We start from the raw sequence: 26,312 nt of genomic DNA on the forward strand, positions 1-26,312 counted from the left end.
ACATGGGCCTGATCATGGCCCAGTTATCCGATAGCGAGGCCGTATTTATCGACCAGGCCCGGGCGAGGATATTGGAGACATTAGAGACCCCGTCTATGCTTATGAAACCCACGCTGGAGATCGCACCCGGATAACACAATTAGTCTCTCACTTTCTGTCCACAATCACAAAATTCCATCAGTTGTGTTCAGACATCAGGGAGCAGAATCTCAATTGATACACATTGGGTTGCTGTGCCTCGTGCCCGAATGGCCAACTAACCAGAAAGTTGCATGGTTAGGGGGCCTGCAGCCATTTAGTGACTGCATATGTTTATAGGAGGCCTAACAGAGCATTTACAATTCAATTACACAGATAGGAGGAGAAAAAAAAAGAGTAAGACATGTCTGGATGATGGCCAGGGGAGAGATAAGCCTAATACACTAATATTGTGTTACCCTAGTGTGTTACCATAGGAACAGTTGAAGAGATTCAAAAGACTACAAAGGCGATCAATCTTGAGAGAACGGGAGGAAGAGGGAGAATTAAATGCCCTGGGACTGCTCCCGCTCTCCTCTATCAGACCAATAACTCTTCTAATGACCTCTGCTACCCCTCTCTCTCTCCCTCTCTCTCTGTCTATGTGTGTGTCTTTGCCTCTCCAGGATGTTTCTCTCCAGTAAACCCAGCTATCTATGAACCTTTCCAAACACAAAGAGCAGCCAACTCTTTTCATTATGGTTTATAATTTCTTTTTTCTCGATATCCATGTCATGACACTCCAGTTATTTATTTTTAAAACAAAGGTTGGCAGTTGGTCACGTTGCTACAGCATTAATCAATTCATGTCACCTTAAATGTAACTTTTTAGCTATTTTTCATTAATCAGAGGTGCGCTGTCATGAACCAGTGTTGCAGCAGTACTGGCATTCAAAATCAAGAACAGTGCAAAGAATCTTTTCTTTTTGAGCTTTTTCTTCTGCCAGTCCTTCTTTGACTCTCAAAACCTGTGCCTACATATTATTCCAACTTCTACAACTAAATGCTTTGTGAAAGGATGAGGTCATTTGATTTTTTTCCCTGCTGTGTTAAACTAGTGCTAACAAGTTGCAGGACCTACAGAACATGTTCTGTACATTAAGATATACATCAGGCAGTTGGTGGGCAGCCGAGCCACAACCACATAAAGGGCCCTTTATTCCAGCCAGAGTCTCCGGTGCTGCACTGGCAGGTTCAGACACAGCTTTGATTACACACCAAATGATGAAATCCACACAGGCCTAAGAGTGCAGCCTTGCTGGCAGAGCCCAGTGGAAAAGAAGGTTGCAACACTTTTCAGCTTGTGTGTGTGTGTGTGTTTGTGTGTGTGTGCAGGCATAAAAGTGTATGTATGCATGTGAATGCTTGCATATACTCACCAGTTTGGCCTCTGAGTGCATGGAGGGAATGTGAGTGGAGGAGCAGGAGCTGCTGTGGGCGGGGCTTTGCATGCCCATCATATTGGAGCCCATGGACATTTGTCTCTCCATCTGAAGATTACAACAATACAATAACAATCACGCAAGTGTAAACAGGGCTTTATTTAAACACATATCAATCATGCTGTACTATTTATGCTAAGAGTGGTGATTTTTCAGAGATGCAATCACTGCTTTCTCACAGGTATGCACCAAAAACCTTTAAGCATTTTAAGTGTGAGACCTATCCTTTGAGGTTATGGAGCATGAGATGAGAACGCATGAGAGCCTGATTTCACATGACAGGCTGCCCTGTGCACAGCTCTGTGTGATGATAACTGGAGCTGACCCAAAACAGGAAGCCAGCATGCAGGGACTTAACACAGGAAGCTGGGCAACTGGGGTGTGTGTGTGTGTGTGTGAGAGAGTTTCTAACAGCAGTTTGGCGAGTATCTGTCAGACTAACATCAAAGTCGTCTAGTTGCAGGATGTTTCAATAAGGACATAGGTTAGTTAGCTCTACAAATTTCTAACCATCTGTCTTTGTGTGTATGCGCTCACTACCTGTCTCTGATTGATTCTAGTCTGGTCGTTATGTGTCATAGCTGAGACCTGAATGTGAAGAATTCACATGACATGTGGTGAAAGGTGACCCGTGTTCACCGTGTGGTGCAAACAGGAAAGAAGATATGTTTGCTTGAACATCTACATGCATGTGTGCGTGTAAGGTGTTGCGGCCTCTTAGCTGCTGAAGTTTTGGTGAAGTTTGCGGTGCTCTCCATGAGGCATGGGCCCTCTCACCCCCACCCCTGGCTGGACCTTTTCCTTGCCCTCCCCTTCCCCTGGTCCACAGAGATTTGGGTCTAGAACCTGACACACAATCTTAATTGCAGTAAGTGTGTTTTGTGTAAAAATATCACCCAAACGTGCACCCCTTTCCTGAACCGTCAATCTTCCCAAAAATCGCTTAGCCCTTAATTTAATAAACATGGGAAGGATTTTTCCACACCATAAAACTGAGCCGTCTTATGTTACAAACGGAACATATGTTGTATCATTGCAATCCTGATACGAGGGCCTTTTGCTATGTTGTTATCATTTCCTGTTACACAATGTGATTGTTCTGAATTTAGTTGGCTTAATTGTAGTGAAAATTTACATTTTGAACTCACAGGAAAAAACCATTCATTTCTGCAGGAAGAGTCGAAACTGCACAGCAACACCAACACAGCTTATGTTCAGTCTGAATGTACAGTGCACTGTCATCACAGGAGTAAACGAGTCTACTTCTGCATGCGTGAGCGCCGCTGTAAGTGAATATGCTCTGTAATCTGTTGTGGTACTCACAGGCATCAACACAGCAGAGGAGCCGGGCATGGTCGGGTCTGGCAGAGTTCCAGGCATGGAGGCTGGCAGAGGCTGCCTCTGTCTGTTTCGTAGGTGCAGTAGTGAGGACAGCGAGCCGGGGACGGGCCTAAAAGGACACAGACAAGGAACTTAAGGGTTTGTCCTGCTACACACAATCTAAGAATATTATTCTTTGTTGTTTCATACACCAGCACCAAATCCAGCATGAAATTTAGCGCTAGTTTTTAACGTGTCCTAATAAGCACAAAATTAATGTATAAGCATATATTAAAGAAAGAAGTGATAATATAGTGTAACATCCCTTTTTAGTATATTAATGGACATTTACTAATTTCTTCTTTTTTTTTTTTACACACACAAAAAAGTTTAATTCTCAGTTAATTTTATCTTTCTGTACTTTCAGAGTATGAATAATTGTATTATACATTATAGTGTGATATAAATGACTCACTGTTTTTATATTTCCTACAAATTAAGTGCTGAAATAAATTATTACTATAATATACAAAGGCATGAAAGAAGGCAAGTGAAAAAATGCACGACAAGCTTAGCTTAAGTCACCTTTGTGAGTTTAAAAACTGTATGTTTAAAAACTACAGTTGCTAAAGGGAATTTGATTACCCACTGATATAGTTGGTGATCATGTCTAACTTTTATACTCAATTCTAGCTCTCTGGTTTGAAGCTCATTCACTCTGAAGACAGGAACATCAAAAACAGAGCACGAATATTACTATATATTACATTATATATTACATTACTTCATAACATGATAATAATATAAAAAATATAGGGGACTTCTGTCAATCGCAGTTTAGAGGATTAGGTATTTTGCTGTCACCTGATGTGACGCACTGATGTGCTTATAAAAACTAAGGGTCTGTGGCTCCGTTGACAATAATAAAGAAAAAACTTCATCAAGTGTTTCCTTTTAGACTAAAGGGGCTGATTCTGTCATAGATACTGAGAGAAATGTTGGTGCTTATATCAAAAGATTCAGAGTCTCTGAATGCAATGAATTGCTTTCATTTTTCGTATTTCTGGTTAAAAGTGTAATCACTTTCCAAACATGCAAGTTGGCTGCTGCCCCATGTTCTCGGAAAGCCCTGAGCTGAAAGCGCGCACGCTAAAAAAAAACTATTGTATTATCGTAATTCTACAAAGTGGGGCGGCTAAGGAAATCTATTCGTACACTTTAAAGTAAATTTAACATTTTGAGAGAAAATGCTTTCCGCAAGCTCGTTCTTTTTTAGTTTGCTCTTCTTTCTACAGCCACAAACTCAGAACAGAACCACCCCCCCAAAAAAAAACATTAGTGAGCCTGTGCGCATGCTGCACTTCAATCATCTCATGAGTTTTTGGATATACTTTACTTTTGTAAAGTATATCCAAAAACAATGGATGAATAATGATTTTGGTGATGATAAATGACTAATATTTGTCATAACAACCACATGAGATGAGCATGATGAGAATCATATTTAGAAACTGCTAAAGCAATGGAAGCCCTGTGGGGAAAATCTCTTTCAGTGACCACAAGAGCGGGCGGACCAACGGGCTTATCCACACTCACGGCCACATCAATAAATCACATGTACAGAGGGCCCAGGCTAAGCTTAAACTATTGACAGCAGTCCTGTCTCAGTCACTGGCTCAAGGCCTTGGCCATACAAATACCCAGACCAATACATCTGCGCTCGGTGACATCATTTATACAACTGTCACCAAATCCCTGCTTCTAAGAACAACAATTCCCAGCTGCAAGGTGCTGCAACACCCACATGAATGCAGCAATTATTCAGTCCTCACATCTAAAAGCAGCATTCACCGCACGATTCTTCAACAACTTGCATCAGAAGAATCAATAAATCTCCAGTTATCTGTATCGCCACAATCAGCGCTGCCACTCACCAGCTATTTAAGCTCCATTTCCTCCAAGCAAACAAGAAGCATTTAGGTTAGCTGTGTTCAACGGGTTAACATAATCAATTCACCACATCACAGCCTGGATTACGGTAATAGTGAGTGGTGAAGGAGTGATGGCCTAATGGAGGGGGGGTAACAGGGCAAACGTTCCACCACCTGAATAAATACCTGTATTTTTCCAGACCTAAATATGTGCATTTATGCTCCAGACATTTTAGATTGCTGCACACACACACAGGACTATTACCATCCTGACGATGTGTCATGCCAGTATAACATCCCAATTTATCACAATCACACTCATTTAACAGCGCGTATGACATCTGAGCAACACAGCGAATTCAAACATTTCCACATGGGAAAACTCATGAAAGTACAATGAGGTATGCAGTGTAGCTGCATCAACAGTTTCCCTCAGTGTTTAGACTTTGCCAGCATTCAGAAGGATGAACAGTCGCATGCTGGTACATGCTGTTGATTATGTAGATGAAGACTACATCATTTTTTCATAACTACGTGATGACTCGATTTTTCATTCAGACGCAGACTGAAGTTTTCTCAACAGATTTTTGCAACACACTGAAGTAAAAACGAATGCTAACTTGAAGCACGTCTGTATCTCATTATGATGTGTCAATTAGCTAAACAAAACTGGCTCATTTAAAGTATTTTTGTTCTAAAACTGTCACAGTATTTGCTTTCGTTTCCCACATGTATCATGTGTGCTATTCTACTAATTTAAACAAACAGTATTTTGTAAGAAGGATAAGCTTTATACGTTTATTTTTTTATTAATTAGCCCTATTTCAGTCATACTTCATCCTTAATCCTGGCAGCCACATAATAAACAACAACATTAAAAAAAACACGCAGACACACAGGCTCTGTGACACAGAGAATAAAGGCTCCTTTTGAAGACCGTAACTTCTGCACCTGTCTGTTAGACGAACGCTCTGTCCATCACGACCACATTCACCAAAACACAACCTGCTTGTCCACTGGGAAGAAAAAAACAACACTAACATCTGACAGCACTTCCTCAAGGGATTAACCCGAGCTTTGTGCTGACTCTGCTGATAAATAAAGACATTTCAGACAGCTGGCAAAAAGTCACTAACGGTGAATCCAAAAATCTAGAAGAAACAAATATAACTTACTTGTTGAAGTGAACACAATGGCAACTTTTCTTATGCATTACAGTGTCAGAACCACACTGTAAAGCGCCTCAGCAACAGTTCTGAAAAAGGGCTGAACTTGTTTTTCTAGCTTTTTCCAGCAACTTAAAATGAAAGATTTCCTGCTTCTGATGAACTCTTAATATGTAGTATTGTGTCACTCTTTCCTTTTCCTGTGCGTTTTACAGACTAAACCATTTATTCTTTTTTTCACTCTGATAAATACTATACTCTACAAAATAATGCATTTTAATATAGCACCATCGTACACCGTCAGTAAGGCACTAATCAAATACAGTATAAAGAGTTAAACAAGAAACTTTCTATATTTCATGCTCCCTCCTGCTTTGTGTATTTACATCCTCCTGCTCAAAGTGTTTATATGTGAATAAGTGCATATGTGAGTGTGTGACTTTTTCATTAAGCTGCGTGTGAACATATGCATGTGTCTGTGTGTGTGTGTGTGTGTGTGTGTGTGTGTGTGAGTGAATAATGACAGGCTCGGCTCCACTGAGGGGACTGATAATAGCCTGGGCTGTGGGCCCCAGGGGAGAGCAGGTAGACACTCTGCAGTTCTGACCCTACGCTCTCACATTACTGAGTGCTTCGCTCTCAGCCCAGCTCTCCTCCACAATCCCCGCCCAAGAACCGCCGCCGCCCAAACCCACCCATCTTCACTCCACCATGACATCATTAGTAGACTTTCATCCCTCTTTATGCCTTTTTTACTTTTTCTTGTGCTCTCTTATTTCTAATTGTCCACATCATTATGATATTTCTTTCCACCACGGACCCCTCATGGTGTCCACGCCTAAACCCACGTCCCCCTGATCTACTGTGTGTAATCTACAAATTTTGTAGACACACTGTGCTTTACTGTCCCAATCCCAACAGTCCCAACTCCAACTCAAGTACTGGGGACTTATACACAAGGGGGTTGGCTGCCATCCAACAGAGAGAGAGAGAGAGAGAGAGTCCACTGACTCATATCCTTCCCTTTCTGACTCGGCTCCAGCAATGATGTAATGCTCTTGGTTTTTCGCCCTCCCCCCACCCTGTGCCTGCCTACCCCCAGATTTTGTCCCTCCCTCCCATCCTCCTCTCACTTTTCCCTCTCTTTCCCTCCTCAACTCAGTCCAGCATCACTGTACTCACTCCTCGCTGGGTGAAGTCACTGCAAGCTCTGGGTAGACACAGCAGCTAAAAACTTTTGAACGTAACCAAAACAGCCTAGGGCCAAGTTCCAGACGTTTGGGAGATGGTGGTGCAGTCACCATGGGAACGGAGGTAAATACCGGGAGAAACAAGGGCCTCAAACAGCTTGCAGCTGCCTGGCGCTCTGAGTAAACACTACACAGGACCTGCCCCTGATTTACTGCCTTTAATCACTGGTGGGAGGAGAGTGCCATGGGGTTTGGACTGAGGAAATAATACGAATCTGATCAAATAAATCAGCTATAATGGGTTACGACACAGGCTGACTTTTATTAGCGCTCTAGAGAAGGGATGGATGCTGGGAGGGTGCTTCACTGGAATGGATCTGGGCTGGGGTGTCCTCACATTAGGGTGCCTCAAGCTGAGTTAAGGCATGCCAAAGCACAGTTTAGGAATGGTGGGGAGTGACACTCTGGAGCAAATTAGTGTAAGTGTTGCGGTATTTATTCACCAAATATGATACTGTTTTGAATCATCAGATGCTCTTGGCTGAGGAAAGCAAAGATGGGTTGGCTTTCATTTTAACGAAAGCATGTCAGTGCATTCATATCGGCGGTGAATCGGAAAAACTCTTCAGCAGCTAATGAGTCATCTTGTTACAAGCTACCCTGGGATCTGTCAGCAGCACCTGACTGGTGCTGTAACATTTGGCATAAACAGACCCTTTCACTTTCAGAGATACTTCATCTTTTTCCCTTTTCATCTACTAAAACTTCACTATTTATTAACATGTTTATGTCTCTGCTGTAAAGCCAACCTAGGCTCCTGTCACCCTGCCACCTGATTCCTGTCTTCTGTCAGTCTCATCTCTCATTCAGCTTTCCATCTTCCCTTCTCTTTCAGAATCTCCATACATTTTTCCCACACCCACGTTGTTCTGATGCCATGTTCTTCATGCTTCTATCTTTTCCTCTAATTCTGTACACACCATCCAGCAAAATCCATGTCCTCACCATCTGATGCCACTCTTCACTCTCTCTCCTTTACCCCCAGGATCTGTCATTTCCTCTCCGCCATCTATACCTCCTAATACCTTCTTCCGCTCCTCCATCCACCTCTGATCCCATTCTTCCCCTACTCTGTCCACCTCTGATCCCTCTTTTCCACACTTCCCTACATTGTGATCCCTGTGCTCCCCAGAGCTCTGAGGCACATCCCTGTGTGTGAGTTGCTTGTGCAGGAGCCTGCATGTGTGGTGGCCCCAGGGCAGGGATGACACAGACCCGCTGGAATGAGAGGGAACAGAGTCTGGGCGTTCCTCTAAAAACGCACTATTAAACCCAGTGCAGTACACAATGAGCTCATCTTAATTCAGGTCAGATGTACATCCTGCTTTCTCTCTCTTTCTTTTTGTCTTTTCACTATTTTTTTAATTGATTACATAGTTTGAGCTTTATTCGTCTGTACTGTGCTTACCAGTTTTCTCTTCTGTCTACCTCCTTCCTTTCTATTTGGATTAGCTCTACAATTTATTCGGAGCCAATAGCCACTTTTTTTTGCGGAGAACTAACAAGTTCGAGCACGGGGGCAACTTAAGCTTTCTGTAGAGGTCACACACTCGTATACGCAGGACGGACCTCCCTCCTTATCACAACTTTGTGAATGCAATCTAATCATAAACAATAATAAAAGACATCTTGTTTAAATTGTAAAGTTCATGAGGTCAAACTTTATCCATAAACAGCCCATAACATCCTTTCTCTCTATGCTCATGCACCAGTGCAGTGCACTTAGAAGGCAGCACCACTGGGTTATTACAGGCATGGAAAGAGTTATTATGCAATCTATACGATATGCAGTGTGTATCATGAACCACCTATCGGCACCACTGTATCAATATTAATTCAGTATAGTAGGTCAGCGGTGCTATTTTAAACAATTGATGAAGTAGTGAGTATCAGATTACGCTGTATGTAAAAGAGCATGTACACATTGTGTTTAGACGTGAACATCTGTTCTCAATAAGTGCTCACTAGCTATAATATCTGACAATGATCGTGGATTAACAGGATGATCGCAAGCTTTCGCAATCAAATAGAAATGCAAATGTACTTTGTCACAGACACTTATACATTTTAATAAATTGAACTGCTACAATTCAATCTATTAAAAGCAAATCTTCTACCCAGTGGTTCTTCATGATCAATCAGCACACTAGCAAATCTCTTTGCAAAAACACAGGAAGTTAATATCACTCTACACTTTGCATGAAACCTTGCTGTTAAGAAGGCATAAAGACCAACATCTATTTCTGCTACTTCCCTTAAAGGCAAAGACAAGGACCACAAGTAGAAGGGTGCTGAAGGTGTGAAAAATATTGTGCATTTAAAGCAGCATGGGAAACACAACCACAAATTGACTTCCTTCAAACCTGTGCACAATGTGACAGCCAAACTTACAAGTTGCACACAGTACGCCCAGGGTGGGACACCGCAAATGATAGATGTATAGGTTTAAAGATAAATCCACAATCTAGAAAAGCGAATAGACTCTCCGCATAGAAAGAGCTGCTTTAAAGTTAATGTGGTTATTGTCACATTTGTACAAAAACAAAATGAGACAAAGTTCTATTTTCATTATTGAAGGTAAATTGAAAAACCTTTTGGTTAAATGGTGAAAAACCAACACTGCCTGACATCAGCAGTTAGTGGTTTTGAGGGCTGCATCTCATAAGTTCAAATATTGTCTTTAACACTTTAGTAGGTTTAGACATCTGTACTGTACATTTAACAAAAAAAAATAATAGTTGAAAGCAGTACTTAACTATCAAATTATCGGCAACTGATGATGAAATCTGCCACATCTGTACTGTATTCACGTAGCCCAGATGCATTCAGGTTGATTGTGCTATGTAATGGAAACAATCAGGCTGAATTCCTTTGTGCAGCCAAAATAGAAGAATGTCATTTTTTAATGCCTTGTGCCCACACCCATCCACCCAGCAAGCTCCACTTACAAGTGAAAAGGCTGAGGTTTTCACAGAATGTTGTATCTCACATGGTTGACTAGTAATGTACAACACATTTAACTCTGACATAACTCAGCACCAGATGTTTGTAACTGAAAAGCAGAGAGCATTCAGAACAGTTGGACACCGCTTCACTTTGCATGATAATGATAGCCGTGACATTAAGATCTGCTGGCTGTTTCTTATGCCTGGTTTTAACACTGGTTTGTGTCAGTGCAGCTCCCCCAAGACCTCCTTTAAGGACTCAGAGCTGAGGGAAGGAGAGAAAAAGCGAGAGCGAGAGAGGTCCTCAGGTTTCACAGCTGCAGGCCCAGCTCAATCCTAAAGTAAATGGACTTGAGGAAAGCCAATCCTAATTGATTCCAAGCCTCAAAGCTCTTTAGTAAACATTGTGGAGCAATGAAAATGACTTGTTATCCTAATTCATTGGATGCTCATGCTGTGCACTCAGCAGAGCAGAGGAACAAAATGAAGAAGCAGATGGAAGTGAGATTAAACTGATTTTGTTTGGTGATTTTGTCTCATTTAGAGACATATTTACCACAGAGCCCCATAAAGTGTGTTGATACTAAAAGATTTATAGACCTGCAATGATCAGATACACAACCTTTACCAGTCGTGACAAGGATAACCATTTTTTAATAGTCTCTTAGGTTATTATGGTTCAAATTAAACACAAAGATTTACATAGCGGGAACCTAACTGTGCTTCTAGTTTTACATGATGACCTTGTTCACAAAAGCACAGTAAATCAAAACATATTGAAGCCTACAATTCTCATGAATTAACAGGCTAATATCTGGACTGTGTTGGACTGAGTACACCAGTCTGTGAAGTGTCCAGCATGGTCTCTATGTAGGAAGTTCCTGTGGAGAGACCCTGTGCACAGAGGCTTTGGTGAGCCCTAATGGCTTCCTGTGGAAGTTCTGCTTTTCAGTGGAGGGGTTTCCTCAGCCCATTTTCCTGCTGATGTGAACATTTCCAGATCAGTTTTCTCTTGTGTGAATATTCCCATCCTATTCATGTTTCAGGATTCCGCCATCCTCGTAAACAAGTGACGCATCTGCAACTTTAGACCATACAATTGCTGCTCAGAGGTTGCCTCAGATCATGTGTGACAGATCACTGCAGCTGGCAACTTGGTGCAGTTCTGTGGCTGGCAACCACCACCACATGGCATACCGTCTCTGAATTTTGAGTGATGCGATTTTACGACAATAAACAATAACACAGCTCTCTCAACAAACCGGTAAGGGCTCTGTGGTCAGAAAGGGCTGCGAAGTGAAGTGGTGAGTCAGGTAAAGAGTTTACAATGACAGGTAAAGTCAGGTGAAGCAGGCCTGACAACGTCTCTGTTACTGGCAGTGATTGCTGCTCCTCCAAGGGGTTGAAATTCCATCCCTGTCCTCAACAAAGAGCCTGATGGGGTGTCAGTCAGACTTAGTGATGGGCCTCCCATCCAATATTCACTAGCTCCCGAAGCTGTAAATCTACACAAGACAGCCTCAACACAGGGCTGGCCTAACTCTGAGCCATCTCAATGTCTAACAAGTTTGCCACAGGCCTGGTTTACAGTAACAAAGCCCTGGCACAGATTTGAAGGTGGCTGAAGTTAAAGCACAAGGAATGAATGAGGTCAGTGGAGAGTCCTCATGTGGGAAAAAAGGTGCATAAATGTTTGTGTGCGTTTCCTATAACCGTTATGTCACTGACGTATTAAGACAGAACTGCAGCAGAGGGAAAGACGTTTCACTCAAAGAGATGACAGCCCTGCAAGAGTTGGCAAAATTTATGCAATCAATACCCAATGCAATACCCCAATCATTACGTACAGTGTGCATATACAAGTAATAAGCACAAAGAAGCAACCCACACACATTGTAATTAATATGGTTTCTCTATCTGCAAAGGTTCCAGAGAAGCAGAGCTCTAAGGCAGCTGCCATTCCCATACTGTGAAAAGAACTATTTTAGAACATGAAATGCTAAACCTGTGTAAAAGCGGTCACGGCTTAGGCTTCAACAATGACTTCATCTTATCCTCTGGGACCCTCTTTGGCATGCTCTGCTATGGGACAACAGTGAATGAACAGCAAAACACGAATGGCAAGTCCCACACACACTGCTCCAAATGTAATGAAACACTGACATTGCCTCAGAGACAATGGGGGGGATGACAGCTGGCACAGAAACAGAGGGACCAGGATGAGACTGAGGCTGTCAGTATAACAGGGGCACACTTGAGGTGAGAGAATCCCCAAAGATCACTGCGCTTGTCAGGCGGTTTTCAGTCTGTCATCAATTCTCAGCAGTGCTCAACAACTGCTGTTTCATGTCATACAGAAAAGAGAAAATGCCTCTCTCAGTAGCAAGTTTCATAAAACCTGTTTGTACCTGTTACTTGTATTTACGCTGCTGATGTTTCACGACATCTTTCGGCCACTGCGGTCTGCTTACCCTATCTGTCTATTTGTTGATGGAGCCTGAGTTATGACAGAGCTGGACTGAGGAGAGGGCAGGGCCTGCTGGATCACTATGCTGGTATCATGATTGCCCATTCGTGAGTGGGACTGCTGGTGCTGGCCTTGGCCTGCTTGGCCATGCAGTGAAATGTTCTGTAAAGAGAAGAGAGGAGGCGAGTGAGCACAGTATAGAGGTTTAGGACTCTATAAAGAGCATTTTCAAGTGCAAAACAACACAAGCATTTCAACCATTTGGCCTTGGACTTCACACATTCAGTGGGTGGGAATGGGTAATGAGGAACTAAGTAAGGTATCATCTACAAGCTTTTCTGTGCTGAGCTGAGAGTTTATTGATGACCATATTTCCTTTATTTTTATTTTACCAACAGTTTTTAACTGTCACATTATGAATATTCATACTAAAATAGCTGCAAGTGATAGAATACTCACACTCACGTATCTCTCACACACTTACAGTGCCATAAAGTATTTTGCATTGCAGTACAATTACTTAATCTTCACCATTATGATAGTATATTGCAGGATATGGAAATAAGACTATTTCATACTGTCTTCTTGGTGTTTTCTTAAAGTTTCAAATTTTTAACTCTTATCTTGTTGTGCTTTACACTCCCTGCAAGTCTTGCTCTGACTCGCCTCCTGCTGACTTGGCAAAGCCTCCCATCATAAACCACACAGGCTGGGCAGGCTAGACATGGCTGACCTGAGCACGCACGATCTCCAGAGCCAAACCACAGAGACAACAGCTTAGCTGCAGCAGGGACTGCACACACTCCCAGACCTTAGATAAGCAGTCTGTCTTGTGGTGATTTGACTATTACCCATGTTTCAGGTCAAGGTGCTTCAGGGCAGATGTATAATGCATAAATGATCATGTTCTTTGTCAAACGTCAGTGTTTGTGACTCTGCTCACATACAAGACTGTCTGGTCAGTATTTTTTCCTGATTACTGCTGAAAAAGATGTCTCAGGGGTCTGTCTGTCTGGGAGAAATAGGACTCCTTCTCTAAGCGATGAAGATCTGTTTGAAGCTGCAGGTGGAGAACCTGATATCTTTTGTCCTCATCTGTGATGGGTGACAAATCTCCACCTGCTAGCCCTGTCTGTCACTGTTGACAAGTCAGATGAGGTTAAAGCAGCGTGGCACTAGTGGCATCACGAGAACTAGACAGGGAACATATAGTTTGGATAAAAGAGAGAAATATAGCAGAAATATTAGCGGTGAATAAACACTTGTGGCTATCCATTTTTGAACAAATGGGCAGAATGTGGTTGCATGAGGTCTATGTGTTTCCAGTCTATAAAAAAAATGTGTTATCAGCTCATGCAGTGTGAGCCGCTGTTAGCGACATTACTCATGTGATCACTCCAGATAAGAGCTCTTAACCACCTAACCTCTGTGGCTTTGGTCTCATCTGTTTTTTGTTTTGTTTTTTTTAGTCTGAGTTTTTTTTCCTTTTTGTTCCAGTACCTGTTTACTGTCCTCTTCTTCCTGGGCTTTGCAAAATTCCTGCTCAATTGAGCAGTCCAGGTCACTGAACAAGCCCACCTCCTCACAGTTCTTTAAAAAACGTGTTGGCGTAGGTGTCTGGTCTGTAAACGAAGAAAAAATGTTTTTCAGGTTTAAAAGTAGAATGTGGACCTTTAAAAGTTAGAGGGAAAAGAGTTTTAAGGGGTTCCAAATGGCAAAATATATCCGCAAGCGTAGTGTTTTCGTGAAAAAGTTAATTTCATATTTGTCTTTTTCCTTTTCCATTTTGTGATATTGTGTGATGCTTTTGTAAAAGATGTATGCCTAATTCTCATTTGCATACCTGAAACATATATACAATGTAAAAACTTACGCAGGCAAAATGAACCAAAATGCAAATATGCGCACAACAGTATTTAAAACAGGAACCATGTCTGCAAGAAGTTAAATGAGACACGAGAAAGCATTTAAATCTGTTTTGACAGCGCAGCATGTTTTATTCTGATAATTTGGATAGTTTTACTGCTAACTTTTAATTTGATTCTGTGACTCTTCTTGTACTCTCCGATTTTTATGACTTGTATCTTTTGTATTTTCTGCCTCATTGTTCCTTACTCTAAAAAAATGATGTCCAATTATGTGAGCCAAAGTTTTTACCAGCATGCACTTTAAGCAAGCTAATGGAGACCAATCCAAAAAGAATAATGAACGTACACTGTTGTTGCACATTGTGTTTTTAAGTAAGCATTACTTGTATTTAGCCGATGAGAGACACTACTTTTGACAGCCCAGTTTTTTGCTGACAAAGTACAGATCCCACCTACAGAGTGGGGTCTCATTTGTCGAGCTCAGTCAAGCTGTGGTATTCAGCTTGACATTGTGGGGGGTGCACGCAGATCGGGTTTCAGACTGTTGAAGGTGATTTTGGGATCACAGTTGTTTCAAAGGCTAAAAGCATACTCCATGGCGTGTTTATCCATTCTGGCTAGACTGAGGATTGACTCAAACTTTCGTCATGACGTGTGTACTCAAAACACAGTTTTACTCTGCAAATATACAGCGCCGTTTCGATCTGCAGAGACTGACGATATTACTCAAGCTCTATTAAGAAACCGAGTAATGTCAGTTTTTAGTCGAGTCAATGCAAAGCAAATAGAGCAGGTCAACTTTAGGTCATGAATTATAGTACTAAAAGTTAAGCGTAGACAATTTTGCATGTGACATTGTGTGTCTGAGGTGTGACTTTGTGTGCTGCATAACCACTGATTATTTTATCCTGAGTTCAGTGTATCAGTAAGAAAGTAGTCATAGTTGTAACTCAGGCGAAAAGCGATAAAGACGCCTGGCTTAGAAAATCTGATCCTACTGACTACCGAGTGTAAACAATAAAGAAGAAACTACTTGAATAGTCTGGCTGTAGCAATTTTTACTAGACGATGGCTGATGCATTAGGAATGTTATAAGAAGTAGAGATCTACACTATTGGATTGGCCGCTACTATTGGTTTGACTCTTACTGGACTTTTGAAACTCTAGATTAATGTCCAGATCAGCGGCTCAACTGGGCTTTTGCACCCTGTAAAACTTCCTTTCTTTCGACGTGATATATAGAATGATGACGCACCGAGTGACAGAAAAGCGCAAATCACATGAAGTAACAGGAAAGACAAGCTCACACATAAAATGCTCATTTGTCCAGTTTTTGTCAGGCAGCTTCTTTATATGTTACTGAAGTGTTCATTGTGAATGACACTAAGCTGTAGGGTAGCATGCCTCATATGATTTACATTATTGCAAACAACTTCTGGAGGCACTGTAAAGCATACTGATGATAGACGAGTGTGTCTGTGCATGAGTCACAAAGACACAGCTGCAAACAAACTCCAAGTTTCTTTCAAACCCTGCTCAAATAGTGAGGTAGTCTGTATTGAAGGAGCATAACTCACCTGATAACATGTTGTCGTTCTTTATGGAGGGGAACTTAAGGGTCATCTCATGTTTGTGTCGATGTATCATTAGATGGTCCTCTGTGGGGAATCGCTGTTGAAAAAAAAAAGAATTGTACATATGTAAAGAGACAAGTATGAGTAACTGATAGGAAATGAAGCACTACCCTAAAATAACATTCACTGTTATTGTAGTCATTCTTGACTACATCCTAAAAGAAACTTTTTTTTCTTTAGGTATTTTAACACTAGACCCGATCACAGTTTGTGTTTCAAGCACTTCCATGGTATTGCGCTTCTCCCTCATGCGCGAGAGATAAATCTACTCCGAATCCCTCTTTGGTGTATTGATATCACAGGCAGACATACATATACACATGCACATGTACGCATTGAGTTTTATCACGACAGTCTCACCTGAGAACAGCCAGGAGCGTTGCACACGAACGGCCTTTCCTGGTCCGAGTTCATCACTCTGGCCAACTTCTCATAAAACTACAGAAAAAGACAAAAGAAGAAAGCAGTGAGGAGAGCTGAATAATTTTGCTTTCCTTAGACGAGGGAAAATACGCTCGTGTCATGCTAGACATGAAACTGCTACTGCACCTGCACTAGTTTTCTCACGCTACAGTAATCTGGGCTCCACTAAAATGACATCAAGGCTGAGGTTGTGGAAACACTGGGTCCAATAACTTTAGCAAAACTCAACCACTGGGAAAACTTTTAAATATTTCGATAGATGGATTTTCTTTATATCCACGTTTTTATTGCACATTACCACATAGATTGTAACACACTTTAAAGCTGGTAATAAACAAAATGAACAAATGTATCTATATAGACATTGCTTCTCAGTACTTATATATTTTTTATTAAGGCAGCTATGTAGTAAGACAAAATTGACTTTAAATAAAAGGCACTTACATCTGGAAAAAATAGCTCCACATTTAAGTTTCAGCCATACAGTCATCGGTTTCTTAATGAATTGATTCGCTGGTTATGCATCTTTTAGTGAGAACAAGAAAAGGAAGCAGCGGCTGTGCAGCCGTGCACAGTCAGAAAGTGCAGCTTATTTGATAGAAAGAAGAAAAGGAACTTTAGTTGGTGTTAGTTTTAAAGCTTAAAAATAAGCGGGCCTCAGGTTTTTTAACGTGCACTTTAGGAACTTCTCAGTGCACCCATATCATTTTAACTTTAAGAATTCAAAGCAAAATGGGACAAGTGATGGTAAAAGATAAAAACACTAAAAATAAACCTCTACAAATTATTTCAAATTTTATCCTTTTCCTCATTTAACTTTGAAAAACCCAATCAGGCAAAACCAGTTAAAGAAGTCAAAATTTTCAGCTGTATTTTTTTCATACATTTCAAATAAATTACGGAAACAACAGTTGGATTTTAAAATATATCGATCAACATCAAACGCATTAAACAACACCTATGTGAAATATGATATCCACATGATGGAGCGCACACATTCAAACATTTATATTGCACAGGTTTACAGCATCTTACTTTATTGTTCCTGCCAATAATTTTTTTAAATTATTTTAGGCAGGAATAGGAAGGAATATATCTTTTTATTATTATTACTACATTTTATTTTGACGTTTGACTTTTTTTAAAAGTGATATTCAGGATGCCAACCACTTGTAAGCTTACCAAGGCAACACACACAGTATACTTGAAGTTTGGTCAGATTCTGAGCTAAATTTTTGCTTGCATTTGCATTTTTACTGAAACAATTTTTGTTAAGATCTTTGTGTTTAGACAACATTAAACACAGAAATTTATCTCACTTGTGTAAAAGAGAAAAACGGTTTTCGTCACAGTCTGCAAACTACTGAGCAAAAAATATTATTTGTGCAATCCTTGTACTTTTTTTTGCGACATCATACTTGGTTCGCAGCTTATTTAGTATTTCGAGATCTTATTATTGTTACAGTGCAAAAGTATAAACTATTCTTCTAATAAACACTAACAAAGAGCCTCTGAGCAGTCATCACATTTCAATAACACAAATGCCAAGCACTTTTAGACGGATGTCGTACCAGATGTTAAGTAAGTACGATTATTTGTCTTTTAGGGTGAAGGTGGACATGAACATGCAAAACATGCAAAACAGGGATGCACCATTATATATAAGGAACATCAGTACTGGCTTATATCAGCCTTGCTGGCTGCCATTTACCAAGTTGTGGAGAACTGAAAGATTTTAATGTAGTTTTCATTGTCTCCCGGCACAAATTATTACATACCGATAAAAAAAAACCCATATATGCTGCATTGGTACTTTCCAAGTTGTTATTTTAACATAAAATTTCTTAACCATTCTTGCATCCCTATTTCACACCCCACACATGGAAACCACACTTGGCTGATGTGTGGTTTCAATGCAAAGCCCACAAAGCGCTTGGGGTGTCTAGCCATATAAGAAATGGATTTTGTATTTAATTATTTAATGATTCTTGGCCTTATGAGCCTTATGAGTCTTGGCTGCATGATAGTTTCACAGAAACCTATTTCTTCTATGTTACAATAACTTAGAATTGCAGTTAAATAAAGAAAATTTGGCATTATGATGTAAAATGAGACACAAAACTTTTTCTGCTTAGTTTTATCTGCTTTTTATTGCACAACTTAAATGTAATCAGAGAAGGGGGTTTAATAAGACACTAAGAGTTTGATGATCATCAAATAGGTCTGTGGTTTATCATGTGTCCTCTCAGTACAACTAAAACATCTGCAGTATTTACAACACTGATACTGGACCACATCATTTTTATTTAATGGCACATTAAACATTTCCTTTTATCGCTTGCATTATTATCACCTCTCCCTCCTACCAGTTCACAAGAACCGCACCACATCTGTAATTCTGTAATAAGTCTGTAATAAGTCAGTGCGGCATGTCAAGTGTCAGGCATGAATACTTTCATACACTATGTGCATGTGTCTTTTTCATAGGTACAGGCTATTTCCTTAAGCGCAGTCAAAACAGTCAAATATTGTGTTATGCTAAGCAGTCCTGTTTTCCTAACAAGTTGTACTTCATGACCAAGCCCGCTTGAACAGGGTCTGGAAAGGGTCTCACTGTCAGAGAGCAATGAGACCTGGTCTCTCTTTCTATCACCAGTTCAGTTCTCTAAAACAGGGCCCCTAAAAACTCACCTGGTCTATTTTGACACAACAAACACGACCAACACTGCTGATCATTAAATAAAACTAAGCGCTAGATGACAAAAACAGTGTCTGTAGATATGGCGCTACTCACTCGTGTATTAAATAAAGGCCCCAAATGTTCATGAAACAGCATGAATCAGCTGTTGTGTTTCAACTCTTGTTGGAACTGTTGTTTACTAGCTCCCTTCTTGATTGCCAGTATGAATTTGAAACAGTTCTTGAAACATAAAAACTTTAAAGCAAGGCATTAAAAAAATAAGAGAAAAATTGTTTCCATAACTGTAAAAAACAGAAACGTTTACCTTCCTGTTCCTGTTTCTAAAACGGGACTCGATCATTCCCTCACATTTACTAGGAAATTCAAACCATATGATACATAAAACTTCCAGCCATTAATTCTGCGAATGCCTCTGCGAATTATCCAATAGCTTTCACACTTCAAATTATCAGCATTCAACGCCCTTTCCTTGGACAGGGCACTTGGCTCTCATTTAATATAGATGTTTTCATTTAGCAGAGAAAATTTGGTTACACTTTACATTAACTGCATCCTGATGTGAGTGAGGGGAAGGATTAGGGTCCGGCATTCGATTTCAAGAGGAACTTGGGAAGAACTCTCCAGGTAGAACGCATATTAGAATTTAAACAATATGGTGAGGAAAAGAAGGGTTGGGGTGCAAAGGCATATGGGGTTAAAGCAAGCACAAACATGCACAGCAATTCAACTCTCCAGCTCCAGTGCCATAACCTGGGCTTTTGAGAGTACAAATTGAAGGAAGGATTACGGCGAACCCTGAGACAACGTACACGGGACCTCTCTGACAATGTCTGCACTGAACTTCTGCTCTTAAACTCAATGCATGACTAGAAGACTGGTTTGACTGAAATATAAACTTCAAAAGCTTTCAATTACTGGTCTCTGACTCAACATAAACTCATAAATCAAAAAATTAACCCTCAGAGGTCTAGCATGGGATTAGCACTGCTCACATTATTCTAACTGTATTATTCTTAGCATTCACTTTGCAGAACTTTGCAGGTAAAGGCGAAAAGAAAGCTCTAGTATTAAAATAAAATGCTCTAACTTCTGTGGTGTACTTGTTGCTCAGACTTGAGACTGCCTTTATGTTTGCTACCTTTTCACACCTTCTATATTAGTAGAGACATTACCAGGGGTACCTCAAGCACAAGAAATGCAACTAACAGTTTACTGCTGCAATCCAGCTTAACATGTAAAAAACATATATCCATGAAGGTTAGTAAATAACACTATTATAGAATAAACAAGTGAATTTAAATGCATTAACTATAGCTTATGATACTTGGTCTAAGTTTATGTAAATCCTAATAATTATTATGAACTATTTTTGGATTATGTATTTTTGCTTTAAAAATAAAAAAAAAATTGTCCAGCAAGTTAACTTTACTCAATCTGATAGGCTACATATTTTTATGGAGACAAATTATTGCAAAAGCTTTCATACAAAGAAACTCCATCCCAGTCTACATTAAATGCTGAAAAAAGTCGCAACAGGCATAAATAACACTTTAACAGGCGTTATTACGACACCGAATAAAAACTCGGGCACAATAAGTGGAATCGTGTACGAGAAACATGTGTTATTGATAGTGCTGTCACATAAACATAATGATAGCGGCCGGAGAGCAATCAAATAATTAAAGCATCTTTCTCTTTTTTTAAAAAAGCCGTTCCGTCACAAAGTGCGCACCGTCAGCACAACCTTACTCAAAGTAACCCTCAACATCTTAGCGCTTAATCAAATATCGACTGGCCTGCAGAATGACGTAATCTTGATGAACATTGCTGTTCAAGAGAAAAAGAGGAACATAAATTTAACGTAAACAAGGATACCCTGGGGTAACAGCGTAACCACCGGCCCATTATATTCCAGACAGTCATTGGTGAACCGCAGCACGCACGAGTCCCGAAGATTAGCCTGCTCTGCGTATCCCTGGATGGGACAGGCATGACAATGATGCAGGGGTCCAGCTTCGGAGATTTAGAGCTAAATGAAAACTTAGAAGACGTGCCAAATTGGTGTGAAGTGCAACGAAAAGCGCCCGTTGCAATAAAAATGTTCGTGTTTTTGTCCTTTCAGATAATTTTCTGCAGACTTGCCTTAGCTGCTACTTGACAGACCGAGCTGCAGCGGCACTTGACTCCGCGATTCAACTTCAACAACAGTGTAAGAGACAGGCCAAACACACGGAGCGCGAAGTGACATGACAATGCACTCACTCAAACAAAACTCGCACGACACAAAGCTGCAGACACCAGGAGGTGAAAGAAATAAAACAAAATCACATCTTTAGAAAGACTGCTGAAGCGAACGAGAAAACAAGCTGTTGCATGAAAAAGGGAGAAGGACAAGTGAGAAGAATCGCTTTTTAAAAGAATAAAAATAAAAAGATGACAAACCTGCAGAGGCGCGTGCACGGTCCTCTGCATGGTGGCAAGGCTTTCAACTTACCAAACAAGTGCAGAAAATGTGAAGCAGTCTCTCAGAAGAAACCACGTTGGACTGAGAAAAGATTACAATACGATCTATTTAGAGAGCATAACGTCACCCTGGGTGACGTCACGTGGGATTCCTGAACTTCTAAATCATTGTGGTCCGCTGGTGGGTGGAGCCAGCGGGGGCGGAGTTTGCAAATGCACGCCCAGGGGCATGTATGAACACCGCTGGCCCTTGGTGGGTGTGGTCCAAAGCTGGAGCGCCAGTACAGAGCAATGAGTGCAAATAAACGTGCGGTGCTGCAGCTTCTATCTGTCAACTGCGAGAGCGATAAACGGGAAAACCTGCTAAACAGTCCCACGCGTGAAGTATAATCAAGACCCTGCAAACTTTAACCAACAAAACTGAAACTTTATAATAGGAAGCTCCCTACAAGTAAATAAAAATAATTCTACTATTTGCTGATTTCCAGCTCCATATCTTTATTCTTGGACTCAGTAGCTTTGAACATTAGCCACAGCCTCACAGCAAATCCACTGCTGAACCAAGACGTTTTAACTCCTCTTTTAAAAGCTACACTTCCTTTACGCCAGCTTTCTATTGATTGACTCCCCCTTGCAAACAGAAGGCTTGAACATCAGGCTAGATGACTGGGATGACTATATTAGGGCTGTTTCCTCTCACAGGAGCTTTGATTATGGCAGTATTATCTATTTATGTACATGCGAGAAAACAAGGAAACACAACAAAAGTCCCCCTTTAAAAGGAACCAAGCAGAAACTGACCTTTACAATGTACCTTGTGTGCGCTTGTGTGACATGATGAGTGAAGTGTTTTTCATGCAAGAATACAAATTTTCTCAGACTTGTAGTCCTCGGATTTGCTAATTCAAAAATTCAAGTAGAATTTGGGAAAACTCTACCTACAAACCTAAAGAACCTAAAGTAATTATGAAACTGGGAATCTCTTCAAAATAAATTATAATAAACATACATGACCAAGTCTAATGACTCCAGAAACAGGAAAGTTACTTTTTGCCAGAATTACGATTCAGCCTCAGTGACAATCTGCATACTGTATTACTCCCTGACGTTACTGTCAGGGCCTTAGAAACGTGTTTTCGTCAAACTGGCTTCATTTTTTGCTTATGTTTCACAGTGAGACTATAACCTGGCAGGACTCAATGCATCATCAACAGCTTGACTGGCAAATGAACTGAATGTGCAAAACACAGAGTGTTGCCTGTTGCCTTTTCTAAAGTGTGCCTTAGCTACAGCACATAGAAGAGATTTAAACAGCTCTGAAGTATACAAAGCATTTATGTTGGAGCTCTGCACGACCTGCTGGTGCCAACTGGCTGTGATTTCTTGGGCCACAGACACTGGTAGTGAAGCCATCCTCGGTTCCAGGGATTAATGACTCCTCACACATTGAGAAATGTTTACCACTCGCCACTCCACTAGACACACTAAGAGCTCTGTCACTGAAACAATAACGCAGTCTGAAAAGCCCTCATAACTCAGAGCCTCTCCGCCTTTGTCTTTTAACCAGAGCTTTAATCAACATTTATGACATCCTTTTGTCTCTTTATTGCCAATATATTTCCCAACCAATCCAAACATTATGCTCCCAGAGGAGCAGACTATTAAGGTTGGAAAGAGCCGATACAGTTTGGGTCAGTGACCCACACTAAAGTGGACTTGATCTATATTATACTAAACCTTTTATTATTATGCCTTTGTGCAATGCTTCTAGCTAAGATCACCTTGGGAAGATAAGGACCAGTGATGATGCTTTGTTGTAGCAGGTGCAAAAGGTGAAGGAGGCTAATAACAAAAGCGTCTCATAGGTTTTCAATTTTCATCAAAATATAAAGCACTTTAATGAATATTCCACTTTGCAAAGCAGTCAGCTATAGGAAATAGATGTCCAGATTAATGCTGCTCTTCATACCTCAAACAGAGATGACTACGCCCAAAGAGATATTAGTATAAAGCTCTTAGTAACTGTGCAACAACAGAAATCTAAGATATTTAGTTATCTGTTACCGCTCATATAAGCAAATACTTCTCCAAAATTTGGGGTAGAAAAAGCAAAATAGAAAATAGAAATATAAAACTAACAAATGATTGTAGGTCTTTGTCAACTGGTGTTTTCTTGTTTTCACGCACTACTGGTGCATCCTCACCTTACATTTTGGGTTAAAAAAAACTTCTAAAACTCTGATTTTAACCAACAATATATCAAAGCAGTCACTTTAGTCTGTAGATGAGATCATCCATAGTGGTGTGTTTGTTTTAAAATCGCTACGTTTCAATCAGAGGCTTCACCATCGAACTCTTATCACATATTTAAGACCAAGCAAGTCATGACTGTTGTGGCAGAGGGAAAGATGTAAGATAAGACCTAAGCAGCCAAGTCAATTTTACTGGCATCTGAAAGAAGATAGTCTGGGCTTTCCACAGCAGTAGTTATGTTGACAGATTCAAACTTTCTTCAGAAATGTTCTATTTTTTTAAATTACTTAACAGAATAAATTGGTATATAGTCTGAATGTCAAAAATAAATAAATAAATAATGTAGAGTTACTAATTTGTCTGATTTGAAAACATAATCATATCTTTACAAAGCCAGGAAAATATACCAGCCTAGCTGACTATAAATATTGAAAGACATTGCTTCTGAACTGGTGGGAATATCATTCCAAGTGTTTGCTGTTCAGTGGTTAAAGATCAGGAACTACTATGTGGTGAGGGAAACCTCAGGACATACTGAATATCACAGTGTTGACACTCTGACAATGTCAAGGTCTGTGGGTTGTAAAAGAAAAAAAGTAGATATATTTGTGTTACTTGAAAAATGAGAATGTTCAGTAATTCACTGCATTGCAAAACAACAATACAGTAATAAAAAATTCAATACTGGTTTATGGGGATGTTTTGCAATTAAACTTCAAAATAAGGATAGAAAACCCTTTACTCTACAGGCAGTTGTTTAACCAGTAAATTTACTTTTGTGCACTGCAACATCTGAGTTACTCAAATTTCAGCATTCAGATTAATCATTGAAATACTGAAATGAAGCTAGTGGTTTGAAACTGTCAAGACTCAGTAATTTCTGTCTTGGTATGTCAACTATCTCTGCTGAGCTTTCTAATGGCCCTGGGAGTCTTGTCCAACAAAATATATACTCTGGAGGGTCCTCAGTAGATAACCTTAGTGGCTTTTTCTCGCTCAAACACTTGACCCTATAACATTTACATTAGGTGGACGATAAATGGTGGTGCCTGAGTGAAAGCTATGGAGATTTGTAATTGTGTAGGATAATCTTTTTGCACAGCACTTGCGAGAAAGTTTATCAGTCTAATGATATATGAACTTGTCTTCTGTGTTACTTAAAGGGGATTATTAATAACATTTTTAACAATAACAATTTTTAAATGTTATATGGCGAGGCTAACAATAACACTATCATAACACCTTTAGATTACATTACAACACTGCATGGATAATATGTTGTGAGTGGTATTTCCATTGTGTTAGTCATCCCTATATGATTTATATTGGCTTGCGGGACCCGCGGTCCTATTACAAATCACTTAAATAAACACACTGATGATTTGAGTTAGAAATAAAGTCCCTAGGGAGCTGTTTTCACTTTCAGCTGTTTGAAATAAGTCTCCACTCCATGCAAAAATGAAGCCAGAAGGACTGAGGTGCCCTTTCTTTACTGTAGAGTGTAGGAGTGAGGAAATTATCTTATTGGTTGACTCAAACTTGCTGGGCAGTTCCCAGAGAACAGAAGGGTTTGGTCACTTACGAGCAGCTATTAAACGTGACTTTGCCTGCATGTGTTTCCACAGTGAGGTTGAACAGTCTATTCAGTACATCCTAAGCCCAAAGAATCCCAAACATATCTATTACCTCATCTCTAAACTTAAGAGTAATGATTAGGTGAAGCCTTACCCATCAAGCAAAAACTTCAATAAATAACAGAGGATAAGCCATGCCAGGATTTTTAAAAGAAACCCATCAGTTTCCTCAAACAAGAAGCTGTGAGTGATGTAATGCTTTCATAGTAATATCCCACAGTGTTCTCATGCATAACTGGAAAAGAAAAAAGTTTTACCATCACTGGTCTGAAATTTGGATGAGCCCAGTTATGACCCATTACACATTCATCAGGCACAGACTCAAAGATACCACACAGTCCATGGATGCAAAAAAAGTAACTAAAGAATTCTTCCACTCACTTTTTTGCCTCTTTAAAAAGGAACATTTGTTGCATATTGTCACATATACATTGTAGAGACCCGTGTTTCTCTCTTACAAGTTGTTGCATCAGTCACTCTGTTCTCCTGAAAACAGTCAGATGGGGAGGGGGGGGGGGGGGGGGGGGGGGAAGAAAACCAGCTCCAGATTAGATTAATGACAAGGCACAAAATGTTTCAGATCTGTTACTCTGACAAGTAATTTAATTAAATGTAGCGTACACATGCTGTAGTTATTCAGAACCTGTGCACATTTTCAAATTGATTTTATGCATTAATGAACGATGAAAAATGGCAGCATGCACTTAATTCCAGCCTGTCTCTACCTCAGACTACCTCAGAAAATAAAATCACTTTGCAGAACAAGGCATGTGAAGTGCTGTTGATAGTAGGAAAAA

At 40.3% G+C, this 26,312-nt stretch overlaps 1 protein-coding gene across 5 annotated transcripts in view; it reads right to left on the reverse strand.

Moving 5' to 3' along the window:
- The window catches only part of creb5b (cAMP responsive element binding protein 5b), a 37,749-nt gene extending 16,003 nt beyond the window's left edge, over positions 1-21,746 (reverse strand). For 4 of the 5 annotated variants that reach the window (XM_085473608.1, XM_085473607.1, XM_085473606.1 and 1 more), the window contains exons 1-7: positions 21,608-21,746; positions 16,402-16,479; positions 15,985-16,078; positions 14,040-14,161; positions 12,544-12,701; positions 2,784-2,910; positions 1,398-1,508 (exon numbers count right to left, since the gene is read on the reverse strand). In XM_085473608.1, the coding sequence (XP_085329734.1) occupies positions 1,398-1,508; positions 2,784-2,910; positions 12,544-12,701; positions 14,040-14,161; positions 15,985-16,078; positions 16,402-16,479; positions 21,608-21,637 (720 nt within the window). In that variant the 5' untranslated portion in view covers positions 21,638-21,746. The remainder of the gene's footprint in view (positions 1-1,397; positions 1,509-2,783; positions 2,911-12,543; positions 12,702-14,039; positions 14,162-15,984; positions 16,079-16,401; positions 16,480-21,607) is intronic. The other variant, XM_085473609.1, reaches the window with a different exon arrangement.
- Between the last annotated feature and the right edge of the window lie 4,566 nt (positions 21,747-26,312).

Source organism: Copadichromis virginalis, linkage group LG11 (genome assembly GCF_057382275.1).
Source record: "Copadichromis virginalis isolate Kocher_CV1m ecotype Utaka linkage group LG11, C_Virginalis_male_GT1.1, whole genome shotgun sequence".
Classification (NCBI taxonomy): Eukaryota; Metazoa; Chordata; class Actinopteri; order Cichliformes; family Cichlidae; genus Copadichromis; species Copadichromis virginalis.